This window comes from Ictalurus furcatus, chromosome 15 (assembly GCF_023375685.1).
Source record: "Ictalurus furcatus strain D&B chromosome 15, Billie_1.0, whole genome shotgun sequence".
Lineage (NCBI taxonomy): Eukaryota > Metazoa > Chordata > Actinopteri > Siluriformes > Ictaluridae > Ictalurus > Ictalurus furcatus.
The window spans coordinates 14,747,306-14,770,133 of record NC_071269.1 but is presented as its reverse complement, the minus strand read 5'-3'; the positions used below and the strand labels follow the sequence as shown (position 1 = coordinate 14,770,133).

At 39.9% G+C, this 22,828-nt stretch overlaps 1 protein-coding gene across 2 annotated transcripts in view; it reads left to right on the top strand.

Moving 5' to 3' along the window:
* The first annotated feature begins 708 nt into the window (after nt 1-708).
* Nucleotides 709-22,828, top strand: part of arhgap4b (Rho GTPase activating protein 4b) — a 29,534-nt gene continuing 7,414 nt past the window's right edge. Inside the window, exons 1-17 of one of the 2 annotated variants that reach the window (XM_053643208.1) lie at nt 709-1,205; nt 6,065-6,514; nt 8,147-8,318; nt 8,413-8,575; nt 8,652-8,714; nt 9,541-9,714; nt 9,861-9,989; nt 13,389-13,610; nt 13,757-13,858; nt 14,121-14,306; nt 14,465-14,549; nt 14,690-14,717; nt 15,088-15,184; nt 17,718-17,778; nt 17,883-17,960; nt 20,015-20,143; nt 20,358-20,463. In XM_053643208.1, the coding sequence (XP_053499183.1) occupies nt 6,448-6,514; nt 8,147-8,318; nt 8,413-8,575; nt 8,652-8,714; nt 9,541-9,714; nt 9,861-9,989; nt 13,389-13,610; nt 13,757-13,858; nt 14,121-14,306; nt 14,465-14,549; nt 14,690-14,717; nt 15,088-15,184; nt 17,718-17,778; nt 17,883-17,960; nt 20,015-20,143; nt 20,358-20,463 (1,862 nt within the window). In that variant the 5' untranslated portion in view covers nt 709-1,205; nt 6,065-6,447. The remainder of the gene's footprint in view (nt 1,206-6,064; nt 6,515-8,146; nt 8,319-8,412; nt 8,576-8,651; nt 8,715-9,540; nt 9,715-9,860; nt 9,990-13,388; nt 13,611-13,756; nt 13,859-14,120; nt 14,307-14,464; nt 14,550-14,689; nt 14,718-15,087; nt 15,185-17,717; nt 17,779-17,882; nt 17,961-20,014; nt 20,144-20,357; nt 20,464-22,828) is intronic. The other variant, XM_053643207.1, reaches the window with a different exon arrangement.

Below are 22,828 nucleotides of genomic sequence, written 5' to 3'. Positions count from 1 at the left end.
GTAACACACTTATCGACACAGATACATGATCTCATGTCTTCCCTCCCCCACTTCTGTTGGTCTGGAAGTCTTTGTGCACCTTCTTAATGCTCTAGTGTATGTGTGGTACGTGATGAGTGATTGGCCACCTTCATTTCCTCTGAGATACAGTTTTTTTGCTGCTTGTGGCACAGAGAAATGACACGTTGCTATTGTTCAAACGGTAATCATATACGCAAGCATAGAGGAAGTAGCCATCGGGCATGGACAAAAACAACAACAAGAAACAAACAATACCTTGATATGTAATACACCTGTGGCGAAACAGGCTGCATTGCATGGGTTTATGATTGTCGACGTTTTTCTGTGTGCAGAATCAAGTGGAGGAATTGTTATTGTGCAAGACTAACCATCCTTATTATTGATTTGGTCACAACTCCCAGGATCTGCTTTAAAGCCACATCGTCTGCAGGGTGGTCGAATCTAGTGGATTCATAGCTGTAAATTACCCCCGTGGCTCTCTCTCTCTCTCTCTCTCTCTCTCTCTCTCTGTGTGTGTGTGTGTGTGTGTGTGACCACAAGCCATATATCTACGTGTGTACTGCTGCTGGTCAATGAACACAATGCAAGGTCATAGGCATCAACACATAGCAGGAGTGAGAATGAGAAAAGAGGAGAAACGACGGATGAGAAATGAAGGAGAGTAGAGAGCTAGGAGAACAAGAAAGCATATTCATATCCATCCTTGTATTTATAGCAAGCCTGCGGGGAGTGGGGAGAGATGGAGGCGGGGCTTAGTTTATGACATCCTCTCACGGCGAGGGATTGGTGGTGTCTGAGTGTGCAGTCGTGTGTTTGTGTGTGTGTCAGATTGTGGTGTGTGTATGAAAGAGAAGAGGAGGAGGGTGAGGCGGGCGAGGGGGTGTTTCAGAGCAAGCAGGAGGGGAGCTGTTTTCTTGTGTGTATTTATGTGCGAGAGTGTAAGGAAGAGAGAGAGGAGGGCTATTTTGAATGCGCACCTCAGTGAGAAAGAGCGAGAGAGGGAGGGAGGAACAGGAGGAGAGCGAGCCGACTGTGTTGAATGTGTCACAGGGAGAGAAATCAAATTTGGTCCGTGGAATCTGTGTGACTCAAACACAGTGTTCTCTGTGTGCAGAGGGTGAGGGAGGGAGGAGGAGAGGAAGAAAGAGAGGGAGAGTGACAGACAGAAGGCTACAGAGAATGAGGTAAGGCTTTGGAGTTTATTATTGATGCATGTGAATCTAGTGTCTGCTCTCTCTCTCTCTCTCTCTCTCTCTCTCTCTCTCTCTGTGTGTGTGTGTGTGAGTGTGTAAGTGTGAGTGAATTAGAAGGGCAGCAAAGCTGCAAATATTCACACACACACACACACACACACGTTTGTGCATGCAAGAGCAGGAAGGATTCTTTTTCTACAGCTGTAACTTCACCAAAATTGATCAACACTGAACACAGTCTTGTTTACATTCGAGGAATAAGAGTAGTCTTTAAACTTATCTCAGTAGCTCTCTTGCCTATAATCTACATGCACATGTATGTACATTACCTGTTTGTGTGAAGGATATTTGTCATTTGAACTGCTCAGAGGTGTGTGTGTGTGTGTGTGTGTGTGTGTATGTGCGCTTCTGTGTGTGTGTGTGTGCGCGCGCTTCTGTGTGGGTGGGTGGATGTTGGGGATGATGGTTTTAAAGGGAGAACACGATGACTAACGGTTAAACATTATAATACTGCTTCCTGTTTCTTTATATCTCAGCATTGATCCGTTTCAGACAGCTGGCCCTGCCTCCTCATTTTTTTTTTACTCTTCTCAGTCTCAGTCTCACTGACCCCCATGAGCAGTTAAGGGTTAAGATTCTTGCTCAAGGATCCAGAAGTGGCTCACTCATCTTCCAGTCTCTACATTAGAACCGTAACCACTGAGCTAATATTCTTGTCTCGCCTCATCTCTCGCGCTCTCATTTGTGTCTGTCTTTCATCTCACTCTTCGTTTCCTCTCACATTCACACTCTTCTTTTTTTCATCTTCTTTAAGATAAAATCTCTCTCTCTTACTTCCTTTCCCTCTGTCGCTCGCTGTCTGTCAGCATGTGGTCCGACTGATGGATCACACCATGTTGTAGTACTTCAGAGATGAAGGCAGAGTTCATCCAGCTCTTCACTCTCAAAGCTAGTGCCAGTGGGGAAGATTTTGGAGTTGATAGGCTTCATGAACTGACAGGCGAGTAGAGACACCTTCTTTACCTTTAATGGTTAAATATTGGTGGTCCACATCACTGATTTTTATTCTGGCCACAGAAACCGTTATAGAAAACGCAAGTATTTTCATCTCAGCTGCCAGAAAGTGAAGTAAAATGTTACAAAAAAGACACTGATTTAAACATTTCTGTGATTGGTTGATTGATTGGTTTGATGGCGCTTTAGTTTCTGCATGTGCTGACTAGATATGAAAGTGTGGCTTTTCACATAAATGTGTACAGTGTTTGGTAGTATGGTGGTATGTGGAGGTGTGATGTGGTGAGTGTGAACACATGTCTCATTAATGCAGTGAGAATATAAACAGACTGTACGGAGTTTCTTTAACACAGCTAATAATCCGCTTGGGTTAATCCTTTTGCTTATTATGCATTGCAGCTCTGTAATTTGTACCTATGTTTAGCAGGAAACTAGAGGATTTTAGTGCGCTGCATTTGGGTAGAACTGAGTGTCTGTATTTTCAGGATTTTATTAGAAGTACTAGAAGCTGTTGCAGCATTGAGGCGGTCTATTTTTTTTTACATGCAATTTGTGCACTTAATTACTGTAAGTAATGCTGTCACATGTCACAGAGTTATGCTACTCTCTAAACTGAAATAAAGAAGGCTTCAGTGTCTTTAGTTTTCGCTTTGCAGAGTTTTGCACGTATAACTCTAGTCTTAATACAGTAATGTATATTAATAGTGTACCAGTTGGCATCTGTTTGCAACCTGCAGTGTGTTGTGTCTCATCATCAGGCCTGCTAATGTGCTTTAATGCTGTGCACAGTGTTTTTTTTATATATATATAAACATTGATATGTTGTGCATTCTGAGATCCTTTTCTGCTCACCATGTTTGTAAAGAGTGGTTATTTGACTTGCTGTAGCCTTCCAGTGAGCTCAAACCCGTTTGGTCATTCTCCTCTGACCTCTCTCATCAACGAGGCATTCCTGCCTGCATAACTGCTGCTCACTGGGTGTTTTTTGTGTTTTGCACCATTCTGTGTAAACTCAAGAGCTGTGTGTGAAAATTCCAGGAGATGAGCAGAAATACTCAAACCAGCCCATCTGGTTTGATGTTAACATTGACTGAAGCTCTTCCCTTGTATCTGCATGACTTTATCCATTGTGCTCCTTCAACATGATTGGCTGATTGGATAATTGCATGGATGTGAAGATGTACAAGTGTTCCTATTAAAATGACCAGTGAGTGTACATGTGAACTTGTGTGTATTTGTGTGTGCGCGTGTGCATGGGTGGATTGCTGTGTGTGTGTGTGTGTGTGTGTGTGTGTCTATAAGTGTGTATAACGAGCTGGTCCCTTGCTCAGGGAGAGATAAGGTCCAGTTCTTGGTGTCATCTTTAGCCCCCTGGGAGCATAAAACAGGATTGATCCCATGGATCTCTAATTCCCTGCAGCTTCTTAACTCAATACAGCGGCCAGCTCAGGTTTATTCAAGCGTTCCCATTTAGTCAATACTGCCCTTGTACACATTTATTCCATCACTTCATTAATATATTTCCATTTAAAACAAATATGAAAGGACTGCACTGAGATTTTAAATGGTTATGTAATTGGATGAATGGTCATTACATATTATTCTTATAGACATGTGGTCTTAGTGGCTACTTTCTTGTCTTTCGTAGTGTGTGTGTGCTTTTATAAGCCGCTGCGAACAAAGTACAAACGGACTGTATAAGCGGATGTGGTTCACTCTTGAGTGCACATATAAGCTGGAGTCTAGGCCATTTTATGCTAAACTGCTATGGTGGTCACGATCTAATAATTGCATCCTTATAATAGTTGGGGGATGTGACCTCTAAACCTAAACTCTGGGCGTGCTCTGGAGTGTCTGACTCAGAGCTACAAAAGCATAAGTGTGGGCAGGCTGCTGATGGAGACAGTGTATTGCAGTGACATGCAGGGTCACTCAAAGAAACTTCCTTAGTCATGCTGAACCCCCAGCCTCCCCCCTCCCCCGACCGTCCAAAACACACACACGCACACACACACACACGCATGCACGCATGCACGCACGCACACACACACACACACACACACACACACACACACACACACACACACAGAGTCACATAGGCTCTCTTTGTGTAAAAGCTCCTACAACTCAGATGAAAGTCCTCTCTGTGCCACTTCCATCATGGGTACATCAGCACTGCAAGATTTTTCAAAAGTCTGCTGTGTGTGTGTGTGTGTGTGTGTGTGTGTGTGTGTGCGCGCATTTGCGTGTGTGGGATAGAAATCCCCATGAGGGGAATTTTTTTTTTAAGCTGCAGCTTTAATTTAAAAACTAAAAGAGCCAGATTGTTAACTTTTGATTAAGATTCTTTGATTATGGTTAGATTTAGGTGCATTAATTAACTGCATTAGTAATCATGTCTTTGGAAGGTACTCACAAGGTTGGCAAGACAAAATGTGTGTGTGCGTGCATGTGTGTGCGCGTGTGTGTGTGTGTGTGTGTGTATGAGGTCAAAGTGTTATTTATTTAGTATTAGTATGTATTTGGTCCAAATATTCACGTGATGCTAGGAACACATGACAGTTTGAACCTTGTTGCTGGTCCACATGAGGTACTTTCCCAAAAGCTTCTGTTTGAAAACCTAAACAACTCAAAAGAGAAGCAGAGAGGCTGAAAAAATATGACTCAAGTCCCTCCACCCAGTAACAGGACCAACACGCCCACCACACTGACGCATCCTACGCAGGATCCCCACAATGACTAAGACGCTCAGAAGTGAATTTTAGAAATACACGGAAATCTTTTTGCAGAACCGTTGTTCACTCAGCTCTCCTCGTGAACATTTCATCCGGTTTGAGGATTATTAAAGGCAATATATAGAAGCTTATAAGCATTGAGAACTGCCCAATTTACTGTAAATTACCCAATATAGAAACTACCATTTATTAAATTGGCGCTTTGTTCTAAAAACTGTTCCATTTTCAATCCAATTTTAAAATATAGAGACCAGTAAACAAAACTGTGTCATTACCTGTTACCTGTGGTGTGCACAGTACATTATATATAAACTAGTAGAAATACTTTCCGATATTTTCATAGTCACTCTTTATGTCTAAGGCAGTTTGCTGGAGTACAGGGCCAAAGTATCACACACTGTCACTGTACAAGTATTTATGAACTGTGTATATAATACAGAAGACACATCAGCAAAATAGTGTTTTATTTTATTTTTATTTTAGAATTTCTTTTCTATAGACCTTGCAATAACATGTACCTTTTGAAACAAAGTCACTAAATGCCTTGTGATTCAATTCAAATTATGAACTAATTTTATGTATAAGACATGGCTAAGACAGACACGCTATCTGCTACCCTATACTATATATGACACCGGGTCATATCTTTAGCTTAGCATTAAGTATGATCAGCAGCCTGCTATGACATAGAAGTTATGTAGGTTGACTTGAACATAAAGCATTTCATTCTTCCCATTACTCATAGAAAGAAGTGTTTAAACCATCCTCCGATGTAAATCATAGAATGAAAGGGGACAGAATTGTTTGCAACTGAATATTTCAATTGTTTACAGAGTATGTGTGAGAAAGAAATCTTTCTGAACAAGACAGCTCAAACACTGACACAGTACATGTCATAAATGGGGGTAAACACTCTATCGTAACCGCATCTCTACAGAAACCCATGGCTGTCAGTACTGTGTTAACAGGATGTCTTGGTGAGAGCATCTAAGGGTACACCGGATGTGGCCAGGTGTGCTGAAGTTAACGTTTTTTGCTTATTGCCACAAATTCACTGTCTACTCCTCTCTTCTTCTTTTTCTTTTCTTTTTGCTTTCACAGGCGAGGACAATCAAATATATCCACTCGTTCAGGAAGGAGATAAAGAAAACTACTGAGTCTCTTGCCTGCTTAGTTCCACAGCTGAATCCATAAAAGCACATAAAAGGGAGATCAACAGCAGCACTGAGAAACTGATAACTGTCACTAAGCTGACTGAAACAGAGACTCACACACCATCATTTCTCTTTTCCGTTTTTTTTTTTTTTTTTTTTGAGTGTGTGTCAGTGTTTGCTGATAGGCAGAAAAATCACAACATCAAACTGTGACTGGTTCTGTTCCTCACTATATAAACTGCTGTGGGTAGTTTGAAGACGACCATTAATACGCATTCGGACGCATATTCCTGAGATACCTGATACGACACAGGATTTTCCTGCAAGACCATGACATCACATGGCAAACTGAGGAAGGAAAGGGGGTGTCTGGCAGAGTATGAGACGCAGCTCAAAGGTAAAGAAGGGGTCATGGTACTCTCTTTTTCTTTCTTTCTCTCTCACTTTCACTCTCTCGTGCTTGTTTTTCTCTCCCTCTTGGTCACGGTCATGTATTTGAGTGTAGTCTGCATTAGTGACACTGGTTCTGCTTATCGCGTCCCGTGACTGCCCCAGGCTACAGTTGCAATCAAAATCATTCAACCCCTATTGCAAATCAAGTTTATTGTCAAAATTTTTAAGCTGTTTGCAATGAACAAATCAAACAAAAGCAATTGAAATAGTTCAACACAATGAATGCTTCAAGTGGCTTCCTCAAATTCAACTGAAAACTTATTCAACTTATAATGATTTCTCCAGTTTCATAATTATTCAACCCCCCTGAATAGAATCTCTCACAACAGCACAAATATGCAAAACAGGTGTTGTCTCAATCACACCTGATGCAACTAATTAAGGGCTTCATTAGTTGCACTGGGTGTGCTTGAGCTGGAACACATGAAATACCTGAAGTGGCAAGGGATAGAGAATATATTAAATACCTGGACAGAGCAGAAAAAGGAAGCTATCAACAGCGGCAACCAGATTTATGAGAAGGCAGGGTGTGAAAAACCCTCGAGTGACTGCAAAAAACCTGCAGCAAGACTTGGTGGCAACAGGCACTGAGGTTTCAGTGAGCACACTAAGAGGCATACTAAACGCAGAAGATTTCCATGCTAGAACTCTTAAGACGCACACCACTACTGACCCAGAAGCACAAGAAAAGTCGACTCAAAATTATATAAATAAGCCCCAGAAGTTTTGGGATTCTGTACTGTGGAGCGATGAAACAAAACTGGAACTTTTCAGCATGATGGCTCAGCGGTATACCTGGAGAAGAAGAATGAAGAAAGAACACTCTGTCAACAGTCAAGCATGGTGGTGGCTCGGTGATGCTCTGGGGCTGCTTTGCATCCTCTGGCAATGGAAACCTGCAGCGTGTGGAAGACAAGATGGATTCATTGTAGTATCAGGAAATCCTAAGAGAAAACGTCATGCTGTCTGTGAGGAAGCTGAAGCTTGGGCGTCATTGGACCTTCAAACAGGACAATGATCCCAAGCATACCACAAATTCCACCAAGACTTGGTTGCCGAAGAAGTCCTGGAAGATTCTACAGGGCCATCACAGTCACCTGACTTGAACCCCATTGAAAATCTCTGGTGGGATTTGAAGAAGGGAGTTGAAACACACAAACCCAAGAATATTACTGAACTGGAGGCAATTGCTCATGAGGAATGAGCTAAGATTCCCCAGGAATGCTTCTAGAAGCCACGCATCTCATTTGCAGCAGGTCATAACAGTAAAAGGGTGCTCTACTAAGTACTAAAGATGCTTGCCATGAAGGGGTTGAATAATTCTGAGACTGGAGAAATCATTATAAGTTGCATTTTCAGTTGAATTTGGGGAAACCACTTGAAGCATTCATTGTGTTGATTATTTATTGTTCATTTGTTTGATTTGTTTATTGCAAACAGCTGAAAGTCTCAAAATTTTGACAGTAAACCTGACTTGCAATAGGGGTTGAATAATTTTGATTGCAACTGTATGTGCAGTCTGAGTGAAAGAGAGCAATGTCTGAGAATGTCTTTTCCTCCCCCCCTTTTTTTTCAGAGGTGCGTAGTCAGCTTTCAGAGCAACTGAAGGTGTTGGATGCACAGTTGGAGCAGAAGACGCAGCAGCTCCAGGATCTTAGTGATTATCTACGCCGTCGGGGGGAGATCGAGGCTGAGTATGCACGCTCTCTGGAAAAACTCAGCGAGAGGTTCACCCTCAAGACCAAAAAGTACATCATCCTGACCACCTACATGCAAATAACTGCACACTATCAACAGCTTGTCTATGAGCTTCAAGTTAAAAGTTTTTCCTTTGTCTTTAAGGAAAGAGCATACGGACCAGTCTGTGTCCAAGTGCTGGTCAGAGCTGCTAATACAGACCAAGCAGGAGAGCCGGGACCACAGCTCACTCAGTGAGGTCTGCAGCACCACCTTCACCCAGCGCCTGTCTCACTGCATCGAGGACACAAACCGCCTGGCCAAGAAGGTACACACATCCACACACATTGTCTCTCTTTCACCAATGATCGCACTGGGCTGAATTTTTTATGATTGTGTTGTAGAGTAAAGAAGTGGGTCTGCAGATGCAGGATGAACTCCTAAAAGTTACCACAGAGCTGCAGACGGTGAGTGTGATTTTGCTGCTTAAATGTAGCCAACATGCATCTCTGTGGTTAAATAGGATCAAACTAGACTAAAAATATTTTCAATCTTCACCAGAATACTCAAGTCTAGTTAGGGGAAGACTTGTTTTATATCATCAGTTTTTATGCTGTACGTGCAGTTTTGTATTGCTTTAATGAATGCATTGGTATTTAATTAGTTTTTATTATATAATTATTCTACCCTGGTCAACAGTTTGGGTGAAGTCTGTCAGACAAAGCTTATTGCTTTTGACAAAAATAAGTGGATTTGAACCTCAAAATAGGAAATAACATGACAAGCTACATGAAAGCTTTGGAAGTGCTTACCCTGTATTTGAACACAGCTTTCTTGTTCAACCAGTCGGCCTCAGGTCAAGTGAAAATGCCCTAGATCTATTTTACAGTATTTAATATGATATAATATGGATGTGCTAATTGTGCAAGATTGTACATGTATTCTATGATAGCATCTCATGATCAAAAGCTTTTTCAGATCCCTGGGGTAGGGCATAGATCCCCTACCCCAATGGTCTTCTGTGGTCAAGCCCAGGTCACATGTCCTGATTAAACCTACCAACCCTTCTGCCAGGTGGTTGCTCTCTGAAAGCCTTCACCCTTCACAGAACAGCTTGCTTATCACGAGTGTCTTGGCTCAAGGCTCTTGGCTTGTGTGTGTGTGTATGTGTGTGTGTGTGTGTGTGTGTTCTTTATTCTGTAGAGTTGCCAAAAGAGACCTTTATCTTAGCTACCAAATAAAAGCAGCCATTAGCCAATAAGTCATGTGTGTCATTATTGATGCCCACTTTAGGCTCTGAAGACTTATCACCAGTATCACTCCGAATGTCTTTCTGCTGAGGGCAAACTCAAAGAAGCTGCAAGACTGGAGGAGAAACAGACTGGCAAGGGGTCTGAACTCAGCCTTGGCCAATCAGGAGGGCAGAGGCGCAGCTCAGTAAAGAAGATGGAAAGGCTAATGGAAAAGGTAGAGCTGAGTTTATTTTTCACTTGATGATGTGCAGTTTTCTTTGTCAGAGGATGGCACAGGAAAATGTATCAGTTCATATCTGTAACCCGCTGCTTCCTCTCTCTCTCTCTGTGTGTGTGTGTGTGTGTGTGTGTGTTTTGCAGAGGCAAGGAAAAGTACAAGAGACCCAGCTGAAGTGCACTAAAGCTCGCAACGACTACCTGCTCAACCTCGCAGCAGCCAACGCTGCCATGAATAAGTACTATCTTGAGGACATATGCACTCTGATTGACGTGAGTGCCATAATAATGCCTGTCTGCTTTCTGTTTTACTGGGAAATATGTTTTACTTCCCTATTCTGTGTTAACGGCAGGCCAATAATAGCTTAGTTTCCTTTGTATAATTCTCTGTTCACGATGCCTGGTTTCATGATTTGGAGTGTTTACAGTTACTTGCCAGTCTGCATTCTCTCCATAGTACAGTACTTTTCATTACAAACTGAACACAACTTTTGGCATTTATATATGTTTTCTTTTTTCTCATTACAACTATATGCACAGCATATTTACATCTTATTAAGTGTGAATGCCTCAAATATACACAAAGGTATCTAAGATTTTTCAGTATGAGACAAGGATGTTAAGCCTATTTTTAGACATTAATAGTATTTCATGTTTAAAATGGCCCTGCTCTATCTATTTTGTGGGGGATGAGCATGAAATTAGTAAAATATCAAGAAATACGCTCAATAATGTAATAATGTGTATATGATAATCTCATAATAAGATATGGTAGAAAAATTTGCCTGTGTTTAAGAATTTCCACTTGTCAAGCTATCGTTTTCTGCAGTGTACATTCATGGTGTTTTAATTCCTGTGCTTAGTAATAGATAGATACATAGCTTCACATTTCAACCTATGAGCAACTGCTCATAGTTAAGCACTAGGCTGCATAATATAGCGTGAATATTGTATTTCGTTGTGTCTTTTGGAGAGACCACTGGTGCTACTTGCTGCAAGTGGCGAAATATAAACCCCATGTGCAAAAACATACCACAGTCATGTCCCTGGTGTAGAAGGCTAGAAACTTTAATATAACAAAAGGAGCAACAGCAATGCTAGAACATGGTGTAAAATGCATGGTGGTCGTATTCAGAGTTGAGCATGTGTAGTGAGGAGTTACTACTGAAATTATGCACATTAGAATTCAGATGCAACTACAGACTTATATGCTACTCTGGCATATAGGAAAACTATAAGGCAAAATCACGCATACAGCGACATGCAGCGGCAAAGCGACCAGAGACCATTCATTTTCAATGAGAGCTGGCAACTTCCGGCGATGTTGGTGACTAGATGTGGGTGTGTTCAGTGACTTTATGCAAATTTGGAGTGCAGCAACTACCAATCTGAGTGAAGATAGCAGAGCACACGGGAGCCGTGATCCGCCATGCTGTCTGCAAGTGGAATTCTTGAAATGAATTGGTACTTGCACTTTCACTGCAGATAGATGACCGTAGGGGTGTGCGATATGTATCATCTACGATAATATCTTAATTGTTGTTTTAATGATGTGTGAGCTGGCATTATCGAGTATGTCAATCAATTTGCAAAAAACAATAAAATAAAAAAAACGCCTTGAGTGTCCACGCATTCACTACTTGATGTAGTTTAGTAGGATAGAGTACTGCGTGTGCGCATTGAGAGTGCATGATTACACTGTGTGATGTAGCCTATTAGAATGCAGTTTGCAAGTTAAGCTAGCATAACTGCCTATAAATGCATGAATGAAGTTAAAAATGAGAAGATAAAATACAGACACCACTGTTCTCTCAATCTGCGTCATTAAATTTAATTGCTAGACGCGAGTCATGCTCACTCGCATCTAGGTGGTTTGGCTTTGAAATGATGGATGATGCTCAAAAGACGGCAATCTGCAAACTATGTCGACAATTGGTTGCCGTTAAAGACAGCTCGAAAACTAACTTGTTTCGCCATCTGCAAACTAACCACCGCACAGAATATGAAAAGCTTCGGGAGTCAGCTGTCCACGACACTTCGAAACTAGCCAGGATACCAGCACAAAAACGCACTCGGCTCACTTTAGCCGAATTATTCTGCAAAAAAAAGTGCCTTACGACAAGAAAATCAACGGATTGCAAGATATAACAAATGCTGGTGTGTTTTGTATTGTTTTTACTTGAATGCTTCAGTTTTAAGTAAATAAATAAGACCTCTTTTGTTTAAATATGTTGTTTCCATTAATATTATTAGTAAGGAACAATTAATATCCTTTTAACAAAAGCATTTTTTGAAGGATGCAAAATATCGTCTACTTATCGTTATCGATAAATTTTTGAGGAAGAAATATCGAGACATACATTTTTTTGTCAATATCGCACACCCCTTAGATGACCGCAGTGGCAGAGAGCACACACTGCTTATACATATATACAGCTTCTGATACATATATACACTGGTGAATTATATATAGAAAAGCTCTCCATCTAGAATGTTTAATTTTAGCTTGAAGAAAACTGGTTTGTTGTCAAAAGTGGCATGCTAGTTGCGCCACCCACTGATAAATGTTACTATGGCAACCAATACTAGGAATGCCTACTTGAAGGCGGTTCATAGTAAAGCGATAAAATCGCTGTATGTGTGAATGTACCTTTAGTGTATGATAGTTGTGTGTGATTCTGTCCTTCACCTGTCCTTGATTCTGAAATTCATGTTTGGGGCTGTAAAGACATTAATGGCATGCCATTCAAGGGCATATATACATAATATGACACTAATAAATTAATTCATTAGTGTAATATATATATAAATATATATATTAAATAAAAACTTTATACTAAACATAAACTATACAGAGAGTTTATGATTATTTAATTGCACAATCTATATAGCCCACAGAAAGTTTTTCTTTCTTTCTTTCTTTTTTTTGTATGGAGGAAGTCAGAACAGACACCATTTTAATTGATGCCATTGCTTATCTCATGGACTGAATATTATATAGATCAAATTAAGAACTACTCTTACTTAAACTGAGTCATAATCATAGCAGATGCATGCGTGGCCAGCTTATCCATTAAACTAGAGCATGCACCAATACTAACAAAATCACTGGCATTAATTATTCATTTGACAGATCAACATAGCAAATTAAAAGCATGATAAAAGAACTTGCATCATGCACATACATTGCAGTATTCATCCCCAGGATTTAGTATCTTGTGACCACATTAAATTGTTTGCATAATTAACAAGTAATTATCATTGAATGATAATAAAACGTAAAATAAATATATTACCTGGCAGGTCCTGTCACTTGTTGCAACTCTCAGCAATAGATAGAGCATTTTTTACTTTTTACTAAACTTCAGGCTTTCTGCCGCTGTACTTGTAGTTAAAGGATGTGCTGGATCAAGTGCTGATTAATGTGGCAGCCATGTTGGAAAATTAAACCAAATTTGTAATGTGATAATTACAATTAGGACTATTCATCATATCTATCTATCTATATCTATCTATCTATCTCTCTCTCTCTCTCTCTCTCTCTCTCTCTCTATATATATATATATATATATATATATATATATATATATATATATATATATATATATATATATACACACTATATACTATATACTATTTTAAAACTCATTCTATTGTTATGTCTGTTTGCAGTGCACGGATCTTGGCTACCACCTGTCTGTGGCACGGGTGATGCGTGGCTACCTATCCAATAGGAACCGGACGCAGCAGAACCTGAAGAATGGTCTGCAGCAGCTTGAAAACGCGGTGAGTGCTATGGACCAGGGCCAGGACCGAGATGCCCTGCTGCAGGCCCACAACACAGCCTTCTGTCTGCCGTTCCGCTTTCAGCACCTACCACATGAAGGAGACCAGGTAACACACACACACCCACACACACCCACACACACACACGCACACACACACACACACACACCTGGTGTGTGTCAGAATCTGTGCTAGGGAGATCTGACATACTCCATACTCAGGGAATATAATGATACTGTGTGTATGTGTGGCAGGTGTGTGAGGTGAGTGCTGACTGTCAGGTGAGGTATGAGATGGAAACCAGATATCAGCAGTTGCAGTCCAGACTGGCTACGGTTACCCTGGAAACAGAGGAGGTACATGTACACTTGCGTAAACTGCATCATCACATCCCATCTCATCTCTATTAATCATAAACTCTATTAATCATACTATTTATTCAAGAGCCATTTCTGTGCCTTCATTCAAATTAATACTGCCTATTTTTATTGCCCTGGTCAAGTATATGTCAAATACATATAAGTTAATGATCTGTGTACATGCATATTTCTGTATATATTTATATAGAGAGGTGAATATTTATCTCGCACTTTTTTCTCATCATTTAATTTCTCACAGATCAGTAAAACTCTCAAGGCGACCTATGCTGCGCTACTGGAGAGTATCTGTGATGATGACTGTATCCCCGCCCTTGACGTCTCAACCAGCATATCACAGGAGAGCACAGGCGATGGCCCGAACACCAAGTTGAGCGTAACCAAGCGCAGAGCCAATCAGCAGGAAACCGAGACCTTCTACTTTAATGTAAGCTCAAAATAAGTTTGGTATATGCAAAGTTGATTCATATCAGCAGGCATGCTAGAGTTATGGGAATACAAGTGGACAAACAGTGATGATCACTGGTAAAATCGGAAAGCTGTAAAGCTATAGTGTGTTGATAAGTGTTTGTTTTGTTTTTTCAGAAAGTGAAGGAGTATCTCAATGGTAACTCTTTGATTTCCAAACTCCAGGCCAAACATGACCTGTTGAAGGAGGCCATAGAGAAAGGTACAAAAACAAATACAAAGACAATATTTAAATCTAAAAAAAAAAAAGACATGCGAGAACCAACTTACATTAAATTGTAAAGGTGCACAGCGTTGACCTATTTGTAATTATCGCTCTTTGCTCTCATTTCTCTCGTCCAGCTGAGGCAGTTGACCGTGATCCCTCCAGGTACAGCTCATTTTCCATCTGTTTGTCTATCTGTCCTTGGTTTTGGCACGGTTCACACATGGGTTTGTTGCTGACACTGGCCACAACCCAGACAACATTTGTTCATATTTGCCAATGAAGACTCACTGTATGTTTTAGAAACTCCTGAACCAAAGCCACTGAGCTCAATCTGGAATTTAGTCTCAAACTCAGTATATAAGACTTGACCTAAAAGGGTTAAGAAAATCATATATTCATTCACATGTCACGGTTCATAAAGCAGCACACTTGTGTGCATGTGTGTATGTGCATGAAAATGGAGTGCATGTTTGTTGCATGCATGTAACGATGCCATAGTTTCACAGTGGAGTGCGCTGTATGTATTTCCCAGAATGCCGTCTGGTAGGTCAGTGCGTGTGCGGAAAGCCAGGCCTTGCTCCCAGTACAACCACAAACTCTTCTCTGGAGACATGCTGTCCTTCATCCAGGTACAGCCCCGTGCTCCACTACAGCCTTTAGCTGGATTTATGATACGTAACTGCAAAGCTCCTTTCTGCAACGTCACTCCTCCCTTTAGCTTCTGTGATATGAGATTTCCTGTCACTGACTCGCCAATCATGTCTCCTATTGTTTCACAGTGCTCACGTGTGTGTGTTTGTGTGTGTTGCTTGTCTGAGTTTTGCCTTGCTATGAAACGAACTGTGTTTCTTTGCTTTGCTCTTATCTTCTCTCCCTGGAAATCTCTGCTTTACTAGTCTGATACACATGCATTACAAAAAAAAGTTATGGGGGAATAATCTGTTAATGAATTTTTGATTGTTAACAGTTTGAGTATGTGCAGCCATTTTTGTACTATTTTACAGTTGCACTCAAACTGTTAATCTACATTAAAATCATATTTCTCCTTTTCCCCTGTGTGATCATGTCCTGAAACATTTCCTGTTCAACTGCTGTGTTTTGTGCTTGCATGCTTAAATTATTGTGTAAAGTTCTCTGAATTGATGTGTCATTGTGTATTTGTTGCATGAGACTATACTGTCTGGGTGCTGGAAAGAAGCTTATGTAGAAAAAGCTATTGTTATCTCTATTTACTTCTTTGTAATGAAAACGTTTGTGCATCTGATGGAGAGCAGAGAAGGATTTATGTGTTTAAGGAGCAGTTTCTTTGGTGTTTGCGCTTGTGTTTTAGGCATGCTTGAGTCTTTACTAAGCCATGACTATGCAGTTATTGCTGTTGTAATTATGTAACTGACTGTCCTTATGCATTCTTTGGTTAGCTGTCATATGTGCTATGGTGCGTTGTTACAGTGTCCTGTCCTCCTTGAGCATCAGTGCTTCTTTGAGCTTGTGAATGCATGTCCACTTGCATGTCCACTTGATATAACGACATTCTGAATATATTTAATGACTTGGTGCCCTTGGATCAGTACTTTACACAGCTGCCATTTATACTAATCTATTTAGGTATATAGCACTTTTCATTTCATTCCATAGTGTGTTACATGCAAAAGATTACAAGGTCAAAACATGTTATTTATTATAAAGTACACTATATTTCCAAAATGATGTGCTCACGCTTATGTGCACACCCATATGTGGCCATTTCAAAACCATGTGCATTAACATGAAGTTGGTCCACCCTTTGCTGTCTTTGGTGCCACCATGCTATTGGGAAGTCTTTCTTAGTATAAATCAAGCTTCTTAGTCCCAAGACTAAGAATAGGCCAAGTTAAACAAGTATACTTCATCTGTATATATATATATAGTTACTATATAAGTTACTGAGCTAGCTTTCCTAATCTTCTCTGGGTCAATGTAAGAAAAACATCCTTTACATTGGCTAAACCTCTTTCTCTGGGACTTGAAAATAGGTTTCAGCTTCTTTTTAAACAGGGTTTCATAGTAATGAAACACATAGCACATCGAGCTGTCATTTCAGCTTGCTCTTTTTTCCTGGCCATGAAAATGTTTTATCTCTGGTGTCCTGGCTGGCTACGACACAATACATGTGCATCTTTGATAGCTAGGTGACTGAGAGAGGTGCACCAGCCTGGTGGGACTGCCATCTGGCATTTGCTTATTCAGCTAGTTTTCACAGTGTTATCTTCCATTTCCTCCTCTCTGCATCTCTCCGACTCCCTTTCTTTATTATTTAATAAATCAAACTGCATATTGACTGCACCGTGCTTTAACCCTAGCCCATCTCTTTCTCTGAAGTGGACATTAATATATATGTACCCTCTTGTTTCGCCACACTGTGTTGTATAATGCAGTCAGGATTACAGAACTGTTTCTCTCTTAAGTGAGTTATGAGCGTGGGTGGCCTCTTGACTCTAAAATGCACACATTTCTGGCTGAGTGGTTAGAAATTAGATTAATATAGAAAAAAACAGGACTTCGTTTGCTCTGAGCCATGCTGACAGTGTATTACTGTGAGTGTTTAAGTTGTGGTGTCCTGTTCCTTTGTGTAAATGCATTCAAATTGCTGTTGATGTCTGATGAATATAAATGGGGAGAGCAAATGTAGACTTATGCTAATTGCTTTTCATCTGACTTTTGATTCTGCTTTTTATCTGTTTCCACCATCTACCCCTTTTCCCAACTGTTTTTTCTTGCTTCCTTCTTTCCAATTTCCATTTGCTTGTGGTTACCTTGGTATTTCTTTTCTGTCTCTGGATCTCACACCTTCTTTTGCCTATGAAACATTTTCTATTTCTTCTTGTGTCTTTTTTCCCCTTTTTTCCTCATTCCCCCATAACTGTTTGGCTGGTGCATCAGGAGAAGAAGGCGGATGTCCAGGACTCAGGTACTGCTTTGCTTGTCCTAGTCTTCCTCACTACCTACACACGGCGGTGTAGACTAATACGCTACTCACTTTCCCTAGTTCACAGCTTTAAATATGCATGCCATTCTTATTTCCTTTCCTATGCCTATCTTTGATGTTCCCATTCTCTGTGGCCTCATTCATAGCCACTCATTGCAATTCTCATGGTTCTCTATTCGTATCTACTTGCCTAACAGAGCTCCGGGCAGCAGATCCCGTTAGTGGTGGAAAGCTGTATCCGCTTCATCAACCTCCATGGTGAGCACAGGCACCAGCCTGCCGTGACTCATGCTGCTAGAAGAAGTACCTATTTGTAATTCAGATGAATAATATGTTTGCAAATTAAATGTGTTTGTTTTAAGGTCTGCATCACGAGGGCATATTCAGAGTGCCGGGTTCTCAGAGCGAAGTCAATAATATCAGAGATGCCTTTGAAAGAGGTAAGAAAATTCACTATATTCTGTAAATTCATTCACTTATTGTATAAACATTTCCAAAAGTCAAACCAAGTTGTAGTGAACACAGGTGTCTGTGTTCATCATATCAATTACATAGACCTTAGGGCATTATGGTGGTGATTACTATGAACTATTGTACAGTAGTTGGTATGGTGCAGTGGGATAGTGGGATTTTTTGACCACCTCTAAATGGATGGAAATCTCTCATGGACAGCCACACCCAGTCCCCTACTTCATATGCAGACTCATATCTCAGAGCAGTGCCTGTAAGTGAAGTCTTCATACTGTTGAACAGACTGCTCCAGGCACCTGTAGACCTCCTTCCAATGGTGGTCATAGCTGAATGTACTGAATGCTTGCTTAAAAGCAGAGAAGGCCTAATCGGCCCAAACTAATGTCTTGGACAAACCTCATTAGAGAGAGGTGAGGATTCGGGAACTAAAGTTCCTGTTATAAAATTTGGCAAGCTTTAAAAATCTCTGGAGCTAATCAATGCTTTGTGGAGTTAGCTATTCAGACTGTGTGAACTTTTATGTCATCCATAATGACCCACTCATTATTGATAAGGTAACCCAGGGAAGTGACTCAGGGGCATGTGAAATTTGCATTTCTTTGTTTTAACAACAGGTTTGGCCATGAGTCTGTCCAAGATTTTTTTTTTTAACATTCTGGATATGTTTTTCCAGTGAATTGGAGTATATCAAGATGTTATATATAGGGTGTGACAACCCTGCCTAGCATGTCCCCGAGGACTCCATTTATAAATTCCTGGAACAAGGAGGGAGCCTTAACCAGGCCATACAAATCAGAAGGTACAATGGGTAATGGATATCGGTACTCGACTGTGGTTTTGTTGACAACGATAGTCAATAGTGTTTCAAAGGTTTGTGAGCAGGAAGAGCACATGAAATCTGATATTCGGAGTAAAAATTTGGGATTTTGACTGAGTGATATATCTCAGGGCTTTGAGATGTTATGTTTATGGCTGGATATACCGGTGCTATTACATTGGGGAGACCAGGCTGTGAATTCATGCTCTGACCAGGATAATGTTGGGTTATGAGCCTGTAGCTATGGTTATCCTAAAACAGTGGAGCTGTTGGGGTTTTTCTGAATGGTACTAGTGTCAGTGCATATAGGGACGTGTTGATATATGACCCGTTCACCAGCTAGGTTTGAAGTGGTTGATAGAAAACCAGTTGGTGAAGGAAGTGAGCAGTGTTTTGGTCTATCAATCTCCGTAAATGGTTAGCAGAAATGTGGTCTATGAAGCACAACAGAAAATGTTTTGTGGTGATGGCATAGGGCATAACCACTGTGTTGCTTAACCACATGCTGTCCAGTTTGAATGAACCAGCCTTTCTAGAAGCTGGTTGACTGAGCACTGAGAGCACCTCTTTCTGTGTTTTTCTGGCATTTACTCGTGTTAAGTTGCCAATCTGCTTTGGGTTCTGAATTGGGGATTGTCTACTTCTCCATGGTGACTAAAGGCTTGAATGAGGACAAGGACTTTCAGCAAGGACTTTATAAACACTAGTCACTATCTCTGCCAGCCTGGTCAATTGCAGCTTCAGGTTTTCTTATTCAAACAGAAAACATAAAACTTGAAACTCTACATCTCTGTACTATGGTCCCTATTATTATTATTATTATTAGTAGTAGTAGTAGTAGTAGTAGTAGTAGTATTTAGTTAGTTAGATATTAGTTAGTAGAGAATGTCAAAAGTCTACGATGTGTTCATGCTATTCTTCAAACAATCATAAATATCAGAGAATTATATACTTCCCTTCCCTTTTTGAGTCAGGTTCCTCTCAAAGTTTCTATCTCATATCGTCTCAGGGAGTCTCTTCGCCACTATTGCCTCTGGTTTGCTCATTGGGGTAATTTAAAACGAATATACTGAATTGCTATATTTTTGTAAAGCTGCTTTGTGAAAATGTCCATTGTTAAACACACTATACAAATAAAATTGAATTGAATTGAAAATTGAACACTTAATGTATTTAGTTTGTGAATACAATATGTCTTTCTCCCAGGGGAAGACCCTTTGACGGACAGCGAGTGTGACATTGACTCTGTAGCAGGAGTCCTGAAACTGTATTTCAGAGACCTGGAGAAACCTCTCTTCCCAGAGGAGCACTTCAGTCAGCTGATGGAGTGTGTCCGTAAGATAACAGTCATGCACTTTTGTGTGTGTAGTCTAATGAATCGACATTGTAATATTTTATTGTGCTACTGTGCAAGCTTTATACCTTTTAGATAATGATTTAGAACATGACATGTTATGTTATTGATTGGAGCTACTCCAGTGTACAATGCACACGATGTGATCATTTTCATCTTTGTTTCTTTAATCCACCCTCTGTGTGTCGTCAACAGAAATTGAGAACATGGCAGAAAGCGCAGCTCAGATGAAGCTAGTGGTCTCATCCTTCCCCAGACCCCTCATTATAGTGATGCGCTATCTATTTGCCTTCCTCCATCAGTGAGTAGTGCTGCCTTTCTCTCATCATGATGAGCTGCAAGCACAAATAGGAGGCAATACTATAAATGATTTCTCAATAAGAAATTTCATTAATGGTTAGAACTGTATATGTAAAAAATAATCATTTACTTTCCTGTCATCCTACATGAATCTGTGGGCTTGTGCAGGTGCAAGTGCAATAGAGTGGTATAACTTATTGCTAATTTGTTTTTTGTTTTTTTGTTGTTGTTCCCCCCCCATTTTCATGCCCACAAATGAATGTGGCTACACTAATGTAGGTGAAGTGGCTAAAAACAGGGTGTGACATTCAATATCTGGCGGTACAAGCAATATTCTCAATACCACTTTGACCTCCTCTAACCACAGACACAAATACAAAATGGCATTTTCAGCATTTCAAGAAAAGCCTTAAACGTCAGGTCCCATTTCTTACTTTTTGTGGACTGTGCACTAAGTAGGCTGCTTCGCCCAAATAAAAACACTGCAAAAGATGATGTCTTAGCAAGGGAAAATATCTTGAATCTAGTCAAATATATCTACTATTTCTTATTATAAGAGTACAATAAACCAGATTTAAGATTATTAAACCTATTTCTAGACATATTTTTTTTACTATTTTCAAATTTTCTTGTTCTATTGGTAATTGGTATGGGTAAGTTTGCTAATTTTGAGCATTCATTTTTAGAAAGAAGCAAAATGACTTGCCAATAGAATAAGAAAATATAAAGCTTAGAAATAGTTAATATATCTAGAAATAGGCTTAATAATCTAATATTTGGTTTATTGTAATCTTATAATAAGAAATAGTAGGTACATGTGACTAGATTCAAGATATTTTCACTTGCTAAGATGTGTGCTAACTAAACTGCAGTGTACTAACTAAATACAACAGACTAAACTCAGTGACAGTGGACACTAAGAAAAAAAAAACAGTGTATTGTATTAGAAAGGTTCTAGGCCACCATGATCTGCTAGAACCCCTACAATATGCCTTGGCATAGATTCTACAAATCTCTGGAACAGTACTGGAGGAACAGACACTATTCTTCTAAAATATATTATATCAAATATTGTTTTGATGATTGTGATAGATTGTGCTGTCTAATGCATCTGTCCAAAATCTCCCATAAGTGTTCAGGTGAGATCTGGCTATCAGTTCAAAAAAGAATAAAACTCTGTTGATTTGCATTAACGCTTCCCTCTAAGGGAACAAGTGGACCCAAACCACACAAGCAAAATGCCACCACAGCACTGCAGAGCCACAGAGGTTTTTCCCTGTATTTTGTCACATGTCTGCAATTAACAGAATCAATAGAATGTCTAACAAAATACCAGAATGTGAAATAAGTATTCAGACATACTGTATATAAGTATTCAGACATGTATTCAGACTAGTGCATATATCCACTTTTTATATACATGAGGTCTTTCGACTTTGTACTTATGAAAAGAATTCATGCACCACAAATGGCACTTTCAGCTTCGAGACGTATATCAAAGATGAGAAATTAGCCTCTATAAACATTAAGTGTCCTAATGTAAATGTCTATATGTGAGTGAGCACCCATTTGGCTCAAAATTTCAGTGCTATTGAAATCAGAATGCAACCATATGTACATCATTATGAAAATATCACTGCACACGCTCGGAATACAAGGAGCTGATTTAATTGTACTGTATATCATAGTAGCACTGATCAGCTTGATCACACATGTTTTTTTATAACACTCAGCAGGTTTCTGTCATGATCTTGGGCCTTTTATAAGACTTTTTTTTCCCTTGTTGATCATGGAAATAGGCTTCATAGTTTCACTACCTGTACACAGTATGCTACCCTACTATTCATATATGGGTTTTGTGTTTCCATAAATATTTCTATTAATGTTTATTATATAATGTATTGCTTAAAAAGTGAGATGAAGATATTTACATTTATTCATTTTGCAGTTGCTTTAATCCCAAACAACTGGGCAACTGAAGATTGGAAAAAGACCAGGCGATTAACTCCCTCCCCCACCCCAATAATCAACTATCCAGTTCCAGTGAGCCTGTGCCTGCTGTAGCCTCAGATTCCTATTCCTATTAATATAGCCTTCTGCTGTTGTAGCCCATCCACCTCAAGGTTCATTGTGTTGTGCTTTCTGAGATTGTGAGCTTTTCTGCTTACCGCGGTTCACTGTAAGAAAAAAAAAAGAAAAGTTGTCTAAACTTGTTGTCTTAACTCAACTCAAGGTTAAAAAAACGAGTTAAGTGAACTACTTTAGTTAAAAGTTGAGCAAACTCAAAAAAGCTGTGCAGCAAGTTGCCTTGAAATTTTAAGATAAGTCAACTTGTCTTTTTTTACAGTGTTGTAAAAGAGTGTTTA